The sequence below is a fragment of the Ruditapes philippinarum genome, unplaced genomic scaffold (assembly GCF_026571515.1).
Source record: "Ruditapes philippinarum isolate M1 unplaced genomic scaffold, ASM2657151v2 ctg5678_1_1_1_1, whole genome shotgun sequence".
Classification (NCBI taxonomy): domain Eukaryota; kingdom Metazoa; phylum Mollusca; class Bivalvia; order Venerida; family Veneridae; genus Ruditapes; species Ruditapes philippinarum.
Window position 1 is genome coordinate 147 of NW_026863884.1, and position 18,635 is coordinate 18,781.

The 18,635-nt window shown below is 34.3% G+C and overlaps 1 protein-coding gene across 1 annotated transcript; it reads right to left on the reverse strand.

Moving 5' to 3' along the window:
- Nucleotides 1–5,113: 5,113 nt before the first annotated feature.
- On the reverse strand, nt 5,114–12,599 carry LOC132723649 (snaclec alboaggregin-D subunit beta-like). The gene is made up of 4 exons (XM_060708409.1): nt 12,564–12,599; nt 10,818–10,888; nt 8,285–8,443; nt 5,114–5,240 (listed from the first exon to the last, which is right to left on the reverse strand). The coding sequence occupies exons 2-4, from the start codon at nt 10,885–10,887 to the stop codon at nt 5,140–5,142; spliced, it is 330 nt and encodes a 109-aa protein (XP_060564392.1). The 5' UTR covers nt 10,888; nt 12,564–12,599; the 3' UTR covers nt 5,114–5,139.
- Between the last annotated feature and the right edge of the window lie 6,036 nt (nt 12,600–18,635).

Here is an 18,635-nt window from a genome sequence, read left to right on the forward strand (position 1 = left end):
TTAATTTTCCATGGATATTCTAGAAATTTCCAAGGTTTTTGCTCAAATAAACCTTGGAAAATTCTCTGATGCCCTTAAGTAAGAATCCTCGAAAATATAACAGTATTCCCAGTTGTGAGAAACTTTCCGAGGTTTTCATTTAAAAACCTTGGAAAACAAACCACAGAAACACTTCAAAAATCCTTGGAAATCGTTCCAATACTCCGAGGTCACTCATTTTCCAAGGTTTTCTAAAAAAAATCCTCGGAAATTATTTTACGAGGTTTTTTATTCTGAAATCCTTGGAAATTGTTCCAATACTCCGAGGTCATACTTTTTACGAGGTTTTTTTTTAATAAAAACTCGGAAATTTTTTACAAGGTTTTTCACCCTCTCCCTATTTTTCCAAGGTTTTTTTAATAGCAAAGTTTTGCATTTTCTTGTTCCAATACTCCGAGGTTTTTTTCCAAGGATTTTGAGCCAAAAACCTTGGAAAATCTACACCCGGGTAGTTTCATTGAAATTGCATTAGTGGTATAAGAGAACTAGTCCGGACAAACTTTAAAAATAAAAATTATTAAAGGGCCATAACTCTGACAAAAATCATTGAACCGGAAAATGCTGACAATATGCACAACTAGACTTGGTACTGAATATTCCTGTAAAGTTTGGATGAAATTGCACCAGTTGTTTATGAGGAGTAGTCCGGACAAGCTTGTGTGTATCTGGCAACACACAGAAAAAAACCTTTTTATCAAAGGGCCATAACTCGGCCAAAAATCATTCAACCGGAAAACCCGTGCAATATGCGCAAGGACTTGAGCTACAGATCAATCCTGTAAAGTTTCATTGAAATTGCATTAGTGGTATAAGAGAAGTAGTCCGGACAAACTTTAAAATTAAAAATTATTAAAGGGCAATAACTCTGACAAAAATCATTGAACCGGCAAATGCTGACAATATGCACAACTAGACTTGGTACTGATCATTCCTGTAAAGTTTGGATGAAATTGCACCAGTAGTTTATGAGGAGTAGTCCGGACAAGTTTTGTGACGGACGGACGGACAGACGGACAGACAGACAGACGACGGAGAAGTGATCCCTATATGTCGCCACTACTCCGTAGAGGCGACACAAAAATGGTTTCTGATCGATATCTCAAAAACTCATGTACCCTTTACCGGTGCATTAGTCTTGGTCAGTAAATAACCCCTATTGATTTCAGGGATGTTTCCAGGATTTTGGAAACATGACCCATACCTATGGAATTGAGAATTTTAGTGTTATTTTGTTAAAAATTTGGAAAAAATGCATGACTGAAATTTTGCAGTGATTAAATGAATGCAAACAATCACTGTATAGAATGGCATCTTCAAACATTTAAGTATATTATTACAGAGAAGGAGCCCTTATTTTCAAAGATTTTAGAATTTTTTATTCAATATTTTTATTTTGTAACATTCAATTGGGAATATTTTCCTGTGGATGGGGAAAATAATATCCTATTTTCAATTGGGAATATGACCCAATAACGGCTATAAAATAAGCCAAAAAAATCTCTGGATTTAAGGGTCACTGGACGCAACCTTTACGGTCACAATGACCTAGTGACTAGTCATGACCAGCAGGAATCCCCTATTGCATTTTTGGCCTAAAGGTCAAAAGTCAGTCACAATAACCTCACTACTTGACGAATTGGTTGCAGATATGGTGCATACATGTTTAACAAACATATCTTGTTTGGGTGATAACTTTGATCATCATTGTGAGAATGACTTTGATAGCTTTAATGATTAAATATTTGATGATGATGATGCTGATGATGATATTGATTGAGATAACATGACGAAAATGATAGTTTAAGATGATAATGTAAACGATGAAATGATAAAAACGATGATAATGGAGACGATGTTGATAATGGTGGAAATAAAGAGCAGTAGGATGATGATAACGTTGCTTTCCAGTTAAAGAAACTCCAAATAAATTATGATGATGTGGATTAAGTTGATGATGGTATTGATGATTAAGTTGATGACTGGGTTGATGACTTTGACATTGATAATGATGATTTTAATTATGCGAAAATTGATGATTCTAATGATGATAGTAGTGGTGGTGGTGATAAGGAGTACATTGTCATTCACTTATGAAAATTCCAAGTGAATGATAGATCAATTGAGATTTAGAGGCTGATAATAATGGTGATAACGGCAGTAGATATGATGATAAGCATTATGTTTACGGCGATGATGGTAAGAATGATTTTTGAAATGATTATGATGATGATTTGGATGATGATTACCATAATAAGTATGATGGTAATGATGCCCCGTGTATTCTAAAATCTGAATCAAATTCAAATGAACCCGATTTTATTTGATTTGTTTTTGTTTTGGGTTTTACGTCACATCGACACAGTAAAAGTCATAACGCGACGTTCAAGCTTTACTGGTGGAGGAAGACCTCAGGTGCCCTTCCGTGCATTATTTCAGGCACAAACGCCGGACACCTGGGTAGAACCACCGACGTTCCGTAAGCTAGCTGGATAGCTTCCTCACACGAAAGAATCCAAAGTCCCTGTCGGGATTCGAACCAACAGCAGTGAGGGGCAAGTGGTTTGAAGCCAACGACCTTAATCACTCGGCCACGGACGCCCAAATTTTATTTGTATTGATGTATGAAAATTACATTGATCCTAATGTGGCATATGTAGAATGTAATTGTACAAAGTCTGAATTGCAAAGTATCAAAATAAGGATCAAATTATAAAATTCGTAATCAAATTACAATTTTTTTCTCCAAGATTTAATGCCTGTAGTTGCTGACTTTGGAAACTTCGTAATTGCTGTAAGAAAAACAGCCTAAAAAGTAACATATTTCAGTGACGTTTTCATCAATGGTTCAAAAGGATATTTTTGAATAGCTTTTACAACTTTTGGTTAATCCCATTCAGGCAAAAAGTTGAATTAAATGTGGTCTCAAATTGAACACTCCTTTTTAAAGTCTTATAAGTAAGGATCTTGTCCAAAGGGAAATTTACCTATTGTATGGCTAGCCAAAAGTTCTAGCCGTACGTGAGTTACGACTACCAAGGACACACTGTATTGGCTAGCCGTACGGCATTTTCAAAATTATATGGCAGTCGAAAATGCATATGTTATTTTATGACTTTAAGCGAGGATTTTAACCAAGAAACAGCAATTGTCTTCGTATGTTTACTTTTTAGAGATTAATCGCCGTGTTGGCTACAGTAAAATAAGTACGAATATCGATCTTTGTCATCTCAAGACGTTGAGAAAAAATAGCATTTGGCCGCAGTTAAATAACATCAATTGAAATAGTTTACAAAATTTTGATGATAATCCTTTTTTGTTTCATTAAGTTTAATTTTCGACACCTTTAAAATGAAACAAAAAAAAACTAAAATTATTGTTGTTGGGCTCTGATAATTGCGTCAATTAACGACGGTATAGAAGTTTGTTAACATAAGGAAAGTTTGCATGTTCCGTGAAACGCATTGTCACTCCCTGGGTAGGCTTTAATTAAGGCTAATTAATTGATTGTGCTTTTATGTTCTATATTTATCTACTGTATTTGAAAATTATACAATTAATTTTGCATTTCACCGTTTTTGTTTTTTTTTTTTTGTTTTTTTTTTTTTTTTTTTTTTCAATGTTCTTTTTATCACGGATTTGTAATATAAATCCGTGTTTATTATTTATTCCACTCCGATCATTATTTTTTCGATCCATGTGCTTAATTAACAAAAATGGGTTAAAGACAGAAAGACCAGGTTGCATTTGTATACCAAATATCATGATGCTGTGAATTGTTAAGAAAAAAATTTACCACTGACCATTAATGTCGAACATTTAACTAAGTCAGTAAACAGGAAATGGATGAGAAACAAACCTGAAATAAAACCCCAAGGTTTGGAACTACGTGTCAATGCTGTATGCCAAATATCAAGAGGCTGTGATAAGTAGTTGCTGAGAAAACTGTTACGAAAAGTTTTTCCCCGCCCGCCGCCCGAAATTCACCATACTATAACCCGGGTTTGCACAAGTGCAACCCGGCCAAAATTCATCTTTCATACAAATAAAACAACAAATCATAATCGTGAGGCACAAAATAACATATGCATGTTCGACTTCCATATAAAGTGCCGTACGGCTAGACAATACAGTGAGTCCTGGCTAGTCGTACGTGACTCGCGTACGGCTAGAACTTCCAGAAGTGGGATTTACAATGTGCGTCTAATTGACACAGATATATTGTTATCACTAGACGCTTGAATTTTTTATAAGCGGATTGTTGACTTAAAACGGAATTTTATCCTAATGTAATTTCCATCAGGTGAGTATACATCATGAAATGAAATTTAGGATCAACATCAATATATGAATCATCCTACATGTATAAGAGCGCATATCTTGATAAGTACATGGACATGTAATTATGATTTTTGTCCTTAAATACGAATGCTGCCATTACGATTCTTAAGTCTCTGTAAAGGGCATTGATAAAATGTTCTACCTCTATTATTCTCTCTGGTGCATTTTATATAGTAAGATATCTTTCAATGACATTTTTACACTCCACTGAGTAATCAACGTTTCAGACTGCACTTTTAACGATTCATATCAACTTTATATAATAGAGCCAAATACAAAAATATGCATACACATATCAAATGAAAACCTCATACCAACTGTTTACCTAAATGTTGTGTTACAGATTGCCAACTGTTTAACTAAAGGATGTGTTACTGATTACCAAATGTTACCTAAAGGTTGTGTAACCGATTGCTAACCGTTTACCTAAAGGTTATGTTACTGATTGCCAAATGTTTACCTAAAGGGTGTGTTACCGATTGCCAACTGTTTACCTAAAGGGTGTGTTACCGATTGCCAAATGTTTACCTAAAGGGTGTGTTACCGATTGCCAACCGTTTACCTAAAGGTTGTGTTACTGATTGCCAAATGTTTACCTAAAGGGTGTGTTACAGATTGCCAACCGTTTACCTAAAGGTTGTGTTACTGATTGCCAAATGTTTACCTTAAGGGTGTGTTACCGATTGCCAACTGTTTACCTAAAGGTTGTGTTACCAATTATCAACTGTTTACCTAAAGGTTGTGTTATTGATTGCCTACTGTTTACCTAAAGGGTGTGTTATCACTCCATTGCCAACTTCCATCTTGTGTCTGTTTTGTCCCTCCTATCCAGAAGACGTAAGAAGGAAGAGTTGAAAATAAAGCTGAAAAATAAGTTAACTTAATCTTTTTATAATAGCGTGTCATTAAAAAAATAAAATGTAGTCTGGTTTATCTAAATTTACATGAAACACTTAATTGAAAGCGACAATTGTTTAATTTTATATATAAAAAAAGAATAACGCTGCTTACATGTAATAGTATGTTATTCTTTTGCTCATGAGACAAGAACGTGTATGGTAAACACAAATACCTCCAAGATTTTTATCAGTAAAAATATTTTCTAATTGTTAAACACATAAGCCTCAGGCAAAAATATTTGTCAGTACTAGTTTTTCAAAAAAGGTTTACCCAATTTCTTAATAATAGACAGAACAATTGCCAAAAAATGTGAACACAGTTATATTACTTGACGGAGTCATGACGTTTTGTAATTGTTAAATATATAAGTTGTCATGTCATTGCTTTCTGATGAAGTCAAAAAATATTCAAGTTACCAATAAAACATTAGCAAATGTATTAAATGCAGACCTTGACCTTGAATCCAGTGATCCCAAACTCCACCCAAACTTAAGGACAACCTGAGGCATGTTCTCCCTAATTAAGAGACATTAGTAAAATAATACAAAGGTTGTGTAAGACATGAGTCGGTTGAAACGAGTGATGCTTCCCGAAAAGGTTTTGGACACAGAAATGTAAATCCCCTTTGTATATAGTTTCAGAGTTATGTCCAAGACAGTTCAAAGTGCAATAATTCAAAAATTAGGCAACGAGGAGTTACGAAACTGTTCTTTTACATTGCATATATATACTCGCAATGAGATCTATCTACCTACGAAGTTTCATGTTTCATGTTGATACCCTTCGGGGTTTCAGAGTTTTGACCCGTACAAAGTTCAAAGTGAAAAAATAAACAAAGGGCAATAACTCCAAAAATAGGCAAGGCAAGGTTCAGATTCTTTTGCACTGTACTTCTATTTAATGAGGTCTATCTACCTTTCATGTTTCATGTTAATATATCTTATAGTATTAGAGTTATGACTCGGACTAGTTCAAAGTGTTTTTTTTTTTTTTTTTTTTTTTTTTTTTTTTGATTTGGGTTTTACGTCACACCGTCACAGTGTAGGTCATTTGGCGACGTTCCAGTTTTACTGGTGGAGGAAGACCTCAGGTGCCCCTCCGTGCATTTTTTCAGGCACGAACAGGCACCTGAGTAGAACCACCGACGTTCCGTAAGCTAGCTGGATAGCTTCCTCACATGAAAGAATCCAAAGTCCCTGTCGGGATTCGAACCCACAGCGGTGAGGGGCAAGTGGTTTGACGTCAACGACCTTAACCACTCGGCCACGGACGCCCCAGTTCAAAGTGTCAATATGAACAAAGGGCAATAACTCCAAAATAAGGCAAGGCAGAGTTACTGTTCTTGTGCACTGCACATCTACCCAATGAGATCTTTCTACCTACTAAGTGTTTCTTGTTGACACCTTTTATGGTTTCTGACTTATGTGCCACACACAGTTCAAAAAGTAGTGTAACAATGAACAAAGGGCAATCAATCCAATATTAGTGAGAGTTACGGTTCTTAAAGATTGTTCATCTACCCAATAAGATCTATCTTCTTACAAAGTTTCATGTTGATAACCCTTGTTGTTTCAGAGTTATGTACCGTATCTCCCTACCAAATGTCAAAGACATATGTCCATGAATAAAGGCTGCCTGGGCAAAAGTAAACAAATAATTTTTAGCACTGCTAACCTTGACCCAACCGACCCCTAACTCAATCCAAAGGAAAAAGACCACGTAAGTTATCATTCGACAAATAATAATGATAAATCCCCGGGGTGGGGCAAATTTTAACTGTAGGTAGTCCAAACATGTGTTCTGCACACCATAACAATATAAGTAATATTTCTGCCAAAAAGTTTTAATTTCTTTCTATCTGTTCAAAAGATACAGTGCGGACAATTTGGATATTGAATCAAAATGACTAAGTGTGATCTTAACCTTGACCTGAGAAAAGTCAAACTTGCGCTGTGCAAATCGTCATTTGCTTAACATTTCTTTCAAGTTGTTTGAATTTTCTTCCACCTGTTGAAAAGAAACAGATCCGACACGAAAAGTCCCATATTAGTCTTTATGAATCAATAAATCCCTGGGATGGGGCCAATTTTAATTGTAGGAAGTCCAAACTTATGTTCTGTACACCGTCTCAAACAGGTACATAACAATATACTATACACCGAAATTCTTTTGGCGTATAATAAAGGCTGTAAAAGCAAAAATGTTCAAAAATTACTTTTAAGACCAGTGTGCAACATTGTAAACATTGGTGCCAAGTTTCATCGGTATTGAAGCATTTTTCACAGTTTCATAGCAGTTTGAACTTGTAATTGGAGGCTTTTTATGGCAATTATTCACAATATGCTTATGACATGCATGGGGTAAAGGGTTAATTAAACAAATTAAAAATTCCACTAAAACAACAAATGTTCACCAAAATTAGATGAAAGGCCCCGTGTTAACATGGAAAAACTAGATTTTGGGTAATTCCAGGGGTTTTCATCAATTTTTGTTAATCAAAAAAAGAAAAATACCACAAAACGACAATTTTTCACCAAAATCAGATAAGAGGCGATGTGTAACATGAAAAAAACTAGATTTTGGGTAATTGCAAGGTTTTTCATCATTTTTGTTAATTAAAAAATAAAAAATACCACAAAACGACAATTTTTTTCACCAAAATCAGGTGAAAGGCAACATGTTAACATGGAAAAACTAGATTTTGGGCAATTCCAAGGTTTTTCATCATTTTTTGTTAATTAAAAAAAAAATGCCACAAAACAACACTGTTTCACCAAAATCAGTTGAAAGGCCACATGTTAACATGGAAACACTATATTTTAGGTATTTCCAAGGTTTTTCATCATTTTTTGTTAATTAAAATTAGATAGATGTTTGTTTTAACCACCCTGATCCATATAGATGTACAAATTTTTATCTTTTGGTGGCATTTTATTTTTTTAAACAAATTATAATGTGTGATATAGCAGCTTTAAGTAAACAAGATTTAATTTCATAATTGACTTACATGCTATAAAATTCTGTTCATTTTCATCAGAGATAGAAGCCAGCTCACTACCAATCTGCCGACAGTATGCTGAAGCGTCTTGCCATGTTCTACCTTTCTCTATAACTTTGTAACAAAAATTACTGGTAGTGCCGGGTATCCAATCAACATCACATTGTGCTAAAATAAAAAAGGAACGATTCAAAATTCAATTTTGTTTTGTGGTTGCGGCTTTGTTTTAAGCGCATCGTCTACCAAAATTATGTAACGTAATTGCCAAGCTTTAAATAAAGAACAGTACTCAACCGTCTTAAAGATTTCAATATGTAAACACACGAATATGGAGCTGCATGCAAACAGCATAAAGCCTATTCAGACAGATTTCTTAACTGGTGGTTAAGGCTAATCACTATCACGTTCCAGCAGATTATTTGTAATAAGTCACGTTCATGCTAGTCTTAAAGGTTTCTGTTCTATTTCTTTCTTTTTTTAATTTTTTTTTTTTTTTTTCATAAAAAATTGTCTTGTACTTTTTAAATTTTAACCAGAACAAGAACAAGTCACAGACGGCCAAATTCAAAAGCGCGAATTCTCCCGCCAAAGAACTGAATAGATGTAAAAAGGACATAGTCTTTTGCACAACCTGACATTTCAATATACACTTAAGACCTTTGTATTCCGAAGAGTACATAGTTGATACATGATGTTTCTCTTTTAAACATTTTCGCTTTGACATGAAAAATAATTGCAAATTGAGCAAAAAAAATAATAAATTTGTCTTCCTTGTAAATATCTATTTCCAATGATGTATTATCTCGAAAAAAACAAAGCTCTAAAGATAGCTGCAATCTGGCAAACAGTAGTCAACTATTACGTAATCATATTCACTAGGTGAAGTATAATATTTACTTGTTGGATAGGATTTTTCCAATCTAAAAATAGATTGAGACTCTTATGTATTGACTGTTTAATTACAGCTGCAGTTGTCATATATTATACAATTATTGACTAGTGTGCCATTTAATATGATGTGATATTCACCGGCAGATGACATATTGACCGAGGCGTCATATCCGAGGTCAATATGACTTTCTGTCGGTGAATATCACATCATATTTAATGGCACACTAGTCAATAATTGTTTTATTATATGAATAGGAAAAGTCACAAAAAGTACAACCTGATACATGTACAATTTTTGTCTGTTTCGTTGAAGCGCAGGAAAAAAGACGCACGTGGAAGGCGTGCAACAACTACGTGAACGCTGCGCATACAAAAGTAATTCAAGTTTATACTCATCATTGCGGTGTAACTTTTAACTATGATAGTAAAGTAATGATATTTTAATCGAGAAATATACCATAAAGAACAAAACGCAACAATATTTTTTTAATAATCATGCATAATTAACAGTCTACGATATATGGTCATTGGATATGAGTCTCAATCTTTTTTTAGACTGGGAAAATCCAATTTAGCCAGTGAATATGATACTATACCCAGTGAATATGATTTTATAAAAATTTCTGTTGACTACTGTTTGGACCAATGGGATTGCAGCTATATTTAGATCATATAATAATATAAGATGTCATTACTTTACTATAAGTAACTTTAGGAAGGGCATCGAAACACCACAGACGCTTGGGGGTCAGATCTATAATCTATATGATAATCTCAATAAAGAATTGATGGTGTACAGTATTTTTTTCATATATGTAAAAATTGTTTGAAAACCAGTTCTATCGTTGTAATAGATGTCCCATTCGTGTTTAAAGATCCTGAAACACATTTTTTTATGGTTTTATTTCATAAATATGATGCTAAAATTAAGATTTGTCAATATTGTAAGTTCCAATAAGCATTATTTATAAAGATATTACCTAATTTAACATTTTATGTAAATAAAGGGAGGTAATTAGAAATGTATTTTCTATAAATTTTAAGTCAAATTTTCCAATCAGAAATGAATGCATATAATGTATTGATTACATATGACGTGCACACATATGTGCTGTACATATTTTACATTATCTACGATGTTTGAAAATTGTTTTATATGCATAATTATATACATATATAATTTCTTGTAAGTGTGGTACACACAGTAATGATAATATCAATCACAAAACATACAGGATCTTTAAATATTAAAATATTTAACACAAAGTGTTCACGTGGGGGGAGCATCTGACCCCCAACCCAAGCGTCTGTGTCGAAACACGAGACTATTCTTTTATGCAGGAAAAGTGCTAATGCATCTTTTTGTACATTAACATCTGCAGAAGCAATAGGATAAAGAATGAGAGATTTAGTAAGTTCAAGCTCTTACAAGAGCTGTCACATTTTAAGTAACAGGTTTTTATCATGTAATTTTAATGCTAATATTACACAGCCACTTAAGATCAACTGGTCACGTTTTCCCTGTTTCTTAAGGCTTTATAACACAGTGTTAGTGTTATACTATCTATATTAAAGCAAGTTCCTAGACTATGATTGTGTTTAACATGTGTACTAAAAGGCAAAAACACAAAAAAAACAAAGAAAAACATACTTGATCCTTTGACTGGCATGCTACCAAACAGAAGCAACGAAACATAAGCCAAACATATCATTTTCTTCATCCTGTTGAAAAAACAATAAAACAAGTATTTAATGTAGGAATTAACAACAAAAAGGAACACTTCATTCAAGATAACTGACAAAGTTATTAATATTGGATATTGCCGTAAGTTCCGTAAGTTCACAAAGGGCCATGAATAATAGATCCCGAACTCGTGCATAACTTGTCAAGGTAAACATCTTCAGTAGTTTTAAAAATAGATATTGCATGCATAACTTTAACTCTCAAGAGGTTCATTAAGTTAGTTCATAAAGGCCCATAAATCAGTCGAATTACATTGCAGGGTTATGGACCTTGGATAAAAACTCTCCATTTATAATGCCGAAGACATGTTTTATGTTTGACGTGAATGCATTCAGTCGTGTAGGATGGAAAACTTTAATCAAATATATTGCAAGTTCACAAAGGGACATAATTCAGTCAGTATTTGCCAGAGTTATGGATCTCGGAAATTGATTTCGATGTATCTCCATATATGACCGCGTCACGACAAAACCAACATAATGGGTTTGCGACCAGCATGGATCTAGACCAGCCTGCGCATCCCAAAGTCTGATCAGGATCCATGCTGTTCGCTTACAAACCCTATAACAAATAGAGAAACTGATAGCAAACAGCATGGATCCTGATCAGACTGCGCGGATGCGCAGGCTGGTCTGGATCCATGCTGGTCGCAAACCCATTTTGTTGGTTTTGTCGTGACGCGGCTCATATTATCCTAAAGATCTATCTTTCAGTGAATAGCTTATAAGATTTAAAGATTGATTTTGATTATTTTGTTTAACAAAGTTGCAAATTTCTAGGCAAAATCCGTGTCATTGTTCCGGGCCTTGCAAAATGACCCTCAACTATATATATTGTATCATAGTTTGGGGACCTTTCTGTTGAAAAAGTGTCAGAGTTAAATCGTATACATATACATGCACAGTGCGGTAACTGGAGTGCAGGTATCAGTTACCCGCACTCCAGATAATGCCCGTGGATTGGTTCATTTTTGCCGGGGTTTACATATTGTGACGGCAGAGAAAGGGAAAGGGGCAGAACTATCATATTCAAATGCTCGTTCATTGGTTAATTTTTTCTGGGGTTTCATATTATAACAGCAGGGAACGTGCTGTCATGTTTGACTATGATACAAAATAGAAAGAACACCAAAACACTCGGCAATCTGATTTATACTCGGGGGCTACGCCCCCTCGTACAAATCAGATAGCCTCGTGTTTCGGTGCTCTTTCTATTACTAGTAGCAAAGACATGGAGGCGTGGTCGAGTGGTTAATGCGTCCGACTAATCGCTGGTTATATTATATATATTATGTAGATGCAAATATTTTTCACAAACCTACATATATATAAGAACCTATAGACCGTATGGAGTTAATACTAAAGAATAACGCGACAGACGGCAACCAACGCCACGGCGGGCGTCGTTCATTGACGTTACGTCACTTCCATTGTTTTGTTTGATACATTTGTATGTGAAATAAATGCTGCTTAAGAAGGCCGCAAGGCCGAAAGCTACGGCAAATTTATAATAGCGTTTTTGATTATATACAGCAAGTTAGAGATTTTACTCCCCTGCCCTTCACACGTATTATACATGGTTAATTAATGAAATACATTCCTGACAAGGAAATTACACACAAAAAAAGTATTTATTAAAGTATTTATAACGTACTTTAACACTATATGAACTCTTATTCTCCCCTGTTTTGTTAATATGTATCATAAAATAATAAAATTTTACCTTCATTCGTCCAGCTCTTTCCAGAAGTATTACTGCAACACTGCAAAATGAAACTTCTCGAAAATCACGAGATTTTTGAAGTACACAAGTGAATTTCAAGAGTGTAGCGGGTTGGTATTAACGTGTCTTTGAGGGGTCATTGAATGTTTTCCCGGTCAAATGTAACAAATTATATAAATTACACAGGTTTCCTGTTATTAATTTAAATGTATGACGAAGTAAAAAACTGATACAGGATAAGGGAAATAAAACACAGTGAAGACATGACAATAATCGAACTCGAATAGGTATACACAATATACTTATTATATTACACGAAAGTATAATTATATAAACACGAAATAAAGTGTGCACTTTATAGTTTCAGATTTTTTCAGAATCCACTCATGGATATAAATTTTCATGTTTGGTGGCATTTTAAAGGCGATTCATTATTGTTGTAGAGTAACGTTTTTTTTCTTACCTTTCTTCACTTTGCTTAATTGCATGAAGCATGGGACCGACCTATGGTCGAGCTCAACGCCAAGAATAAACATATAACCTAGAAAAAGTTTTCCTTCAATGAAAAATAACCGATTTTTACCTCCATTGCCAACATGTAGTGGCAGCCATTTTTGGGGGTCAGTGTTCTATATAAATATGGAAATCAATATTAAGTGGACATCAGAAATATGGAATATATTTTCACGAAACATTATAAAATCATATATTTTAATTTGTGAAATATACTGTATACAGTATAGAATTATATCATTGCATATTTCACGGAAAAAAAACAAGAAGAAAAAAAACAAGCTTTTAAATTTTACCTTCAAAAAAAGAAGAAAAGAAAAAATAAAGATGTTTATGAACTAGCCATCTGCTACGCAGCTGCAATTGTACAGCGCGTAGTAGACGCGGTTCGCTTCAATACACATTTGTATGATAATTATTTAGTGTCTTGTTGGCACGAAATACTCGTGAAATGTACAAGTTTTATGACTACTACATACAACACATGATTACCGGTATATTTGAATTATTAGATATTAAAACAAAACAACCTTAATATTCCACTTCATTTGCATCTAATGTAAAATTTAAAAAAAAAATAGTGTGGTCCGTTCCCTAGTTCCTATTGTATTTACAGACTTAATTAGAGTCGATTTGATCTTTTAACAGGCCACCTGTGTCTGTGAAAGTACTTCATAAGAAAAGCTGCTGTCTTACTTACTCCCGACAGAGCACAGGACCACTCCGGTAAGTTACTGGGATGATCCGGGACGATCCGGGATGAAATTATAAGAGCGCACTTTTTTCAGATCTGTTCGGGTTCCCGGGTTCGAGTCCCGATCAGACTGCATTTTTCTCAGCCTGTGACGAAATATTCACTGGTTTTGGTCATGACTAGGTGTCCGGAGCTTATCTCAAAAAGTGTTAGAGGTATCAACTTGAAACTTCATAGGTGGATCGATCATATTGAAGAGGAGTGCAGCACACAGGAATGATAACTCTACCCTGCATTATTTTTCAGTTATTGCCTTTTGTTATTTTTCATACTTAATTTTTGTCAAGAGCATAACTAAAAAGCCTTTAAGAAATCAACATGGTACTTCATACTTCATAGGTAGATATACAAATATATCTCACTCAGGTGTTCAGTGCACAAGAATGATAACTCTACCCTTCATAATTTATGAGTTATTGTCCTTTGTTATTTTTCATACATAATTTTTCACCCGAGTGGAGCATAACTCAAAAAGTATTTGAGATGTCAACATGAAACTTCATTGGTGGATTTATCTTATTGAGAAGGTGTGCTGTGCGCAAAAATGATAAATCTACCCTTTACAATTTTTTAGCTATTGCCTTTTGTTATTTTTCATACTTTTTGTCCGGAGCTTATCTCAAAAAGTGTTAGAGGTATCAACTTGAAACTTCATAAGTGGATAGATCTCATTGAGGAGAAGTGCAGCACAGAAGAATGATAACCTACCCTGCATTATTTTTGAGTTATTGCCCTTTGTTATTTTCAGCCATCAGTATTCACATATGTTTCAAATCTGTAATCACTTCAGCCATCAGTTTTTTCATTACCAAAAGACCTCTTAAAATTGAATTACATGTATTCTGCTCTACTTCATACACATTCTTCCAATGAGCAAACGCATTCGGCGGGGGATGGCCATGTTGACATGGCTCTTGTAAATTTTACTATGAAAACATAATCTATAACCCATATGTTAAACAGCAATTTCTTTATATATCGGCCAGAATGTATAGATAAGCTCAATTTTATTTTAATAAAACTTGGACAGTCATTTTTTAAAATATAGGCAGAATTTATATTGTTCCATACCCATTTTTCATTGTCACTTATTGGTCAATCAACATTATAATAGCCAATCTATTACTTTTTCCACTCAACTCGACAGTAAAAAAAGAGCATAATGTCGTTTAAAGGAACTGTCATGGACCTGCTACGGCCCCCAACGTAGCCCCCTTATCTCCATGGCGTCTTGTACATTTTAGGTGTTTATTATGGTGGCTGATTTGGAACACTTCTGTGCGTCGTAATGGCGCTAGCGACAACAGGACAAAGCGCCAAACGGCCCGTTGATAGACTTTCCTCTTGTCGTCCTGTCGCTAACAATGTACGCCAAACGGCGCGTTGTCGTGTGGCGTGTTGTCTCAATGTCACATTGTCGCTCGGTTCAAATCGAAGGATTGGTTAATAAGCCAAGCGACAACGCGCCGTTTGGCGTGCTTCGCAAGAGACAGGGCGATAACGCGCCGTTTGGCGCTTTGTGGTGTTGTTACTAGCGATAAGACGAAGAGGCGATAACGATATAGGTTGCATTGTCGCTATCGACAACGCAACGCGCAATGTATCAAATCGGCCACCATAGATTATGTTGCTGAATCAATTGTATTAAGATAAGAAAAGATAGAGACAAATATTCAATAAATTATTTTATTAGAAAACTTTACATATAACCATATACTAATCCAGATCTTGTAAATTTGGGCTCTAAATAATTTGGGTAAAAACGTGACCGCGATTTTTTGATTTGGTGGTCTGAGCAAAATATACGTGAAGAAAATTCCACTAGCATACAGTTCAATAGCCAGAAAAGGAATGAAAGTGTTCCAAAAATCATCCAGAATTCATTGGGCGCCATGTCGGTTAAAACACTTCTATGCAAGTTGCATAGGAGAGATTTTGACTGCACCATTCCAATACCGAGCATGAGCCCATAAAATAAAGAAGCACCAAGTAGTTTTCGCGGAAAATTTTGCTGTCGTCTGCGAGAGATTCGCGCCATTTTGTGATGTCGTCTGCTCATATTTATGCGAGGGATCGCAATATTTGGGATCTAGCTGAAACTATAGAAAATTTATTTTCATGTTAATGTACATGTAATTGAATAAATCTTTATTCGTAGGTCCTTAAACTAGAATGCAATATGATGATACTTAAATTACACGTTCGTATTAATTATATTAAAAACAACAACATCACTGATTAAAAGAAAATTGATGTGTTGAATTAGTTCTTTTAAGTACTTCGTGTGTTTATTATCCCAAATACATAAGATCAACTTCACTGTAAACAGATGTAGCTAAAACGTACGACGAATGTTAAAAACCATTGCTGCGACATAGTTTGTTCCATGTCAACGATTTTTTTAAGCGATGGGGGCTGTAAATGGTACATAAAAGATGTTTAGTGCTCGCCAATTTTCTTAAGCCAATCACCGACGAGGATTTTTCAAATTTTCAGGTTTCAAATCTTAATAGAACAGATTTTATATAAACTGGACGTTTTATATCATAAAACGCAAGTGGGCGGAGCTAAGTTTCGAAGAGCGCTAAAGTGAAATATACGCATGTGCCGAGATCTTGAAGTTTACTCCTTCTAGTCAATATTTATGCATCATGTTTTTTCCGTACACGCACATGTATATCGTCACTACGGCATAGAATTAAAAAAAGAGGTTCATTGAAATGAAAACGGGCAAAATAACAGTAAAAATGTTTCATTACTTACGGAACCAGTATCATTTTAAAATTTCCAAATAAAAAGTTCACTTATTCCAACAAAATATGTATGTAATATTTCTTACTTTTTATGTAAATATTACAGCCCGTGCCGCTGCAAAACCGAAAGTAGGGTGTTTTTATTAATTTTACATTTATTTTTGACAATATAGTGCAATTTGTCCGAAGATGATATGTATATGAACATAATAAATATGTATGCTGCATGTATAATCAAGCTACAGGTTCATTTCAGCCCGAAAAATATGTCGAGGTGACAGGCGAGGCAAGACATGTCGACTTTTTGTAGCTTATTGTGAAGTTGCAGTACATGAAAATCGGGCACATGACAAATCAGCACATAAATAAAAAATTCTAGTGTTCCTTTCTACGTGTTATACATCCTTTTCTTATTACAATGAATTTTTACTGCATTGTTATCCATCGCTGGTTTGTTTTTAGTAGAGAATGACCTGTGTATGTTCAAAGAGGGTACCGTTTGAGAATATTTCGCAAAGAGGGTACCGATATGGATATGCACCGTGATATTGTCTGATTTACTTACACAGAATGCGGGAATAAGCTATGCAAAACACGTGACCCGTAAATGTGTACCGCTACCTCTTCCAAATATGGTTATACACATTTAGGCTATCGTGTGACGTCACGCAGTGTGTTGGGCGGAAAAAAATGGGCGGAGCACTAAGCCGGTTAGAGTGCATATTGGATGTTCTTCGTAAATAAGAAAGCTACAGTCGCTTTGCAAGCTCCGCTCCTTTTTAGCTTTCTTATTTACGAAGAACACCCAATATGCACTCTAACCTATACATAGTATCCAAAGTATTAGACACATGCTAAATTGAGAAGTTTGAGTTCTTTTCGATATCACAATTTTACACATTTCTTATCTTAATATTTTCAAAAAGATGCTTTCATACGGAAGCCCAGGAAGGAAATTTATTATTTATTACTTATTATTTATTACTTAATATGTTTATCCTTATTATCACTTACAATATATTATTTATTATTTATAACTTATTATTTATCACTTATAACTTATTTCAGTCGTATACCTCATTTATGTTGTAGTCTGATTATATAATGTATGCAATAAATATGTTTAAACTAAATACTTCTTAAATCATTATGTAACTAAAATATATTCTACTGAAATAAATAATAAGTGATAAATAATAAGTTATCAAAAATAATTAATATATTATAATTGACAATTATGTTAAACATATTATTTAATAAATAATAACTAATAAATAATAATTTTCCTTCCAGGGCTTCCGTAATATATGTAATATATTAATATATATATATTCTATAAATTACCGTATTATACATCAAAACAATTAGCGTAAAAGATGAAGTAGAACATTATTTATAGAAGGTCATATAATACGGATCGAAGCCCTGGAAGGGAATTATTATTTATTTAGAGGTTAATACTTGGTTGCTGCTCGCCATTATGCGATAATGGCCCGAAGATATGCATAATGACCTGAAGGCCATTATGAACTCGAGGGCCATTATCGAATAATGGCGAGCAGCAACCAAGTGTTAATGTCTTTAATACCTATGTCCGAAATACGGCGTTCAGACATTGCCGCTAATCTTGGTTGTGGCACTTTCTAAGAAACGAACTGTTGTCAATGTAAATAAATACCTGTCATGTACAGTTTAACTATCTGATTAACTTGGAAAACATGACAACACAAAATAAATATAAGGAAATGTTGTTTTATTGTTGTTTTTATTTTTATCCTTCTCTTTACATTTTTGTGAGAATTTAATTTAGATTAAGTTCCAGTTATTTAAGAAGTTTTGTGCAGTTTTTGAGACTGATGCCACCGATCCGATCTCTTTCATACCGTCAATCTTAAATACTTTTTAGAATTTATGAGGGTCATGTATTGTCTTGCATTTATAAATATTTAATGTTAAGCTTTGCTGATTGTGATAAATAATGCC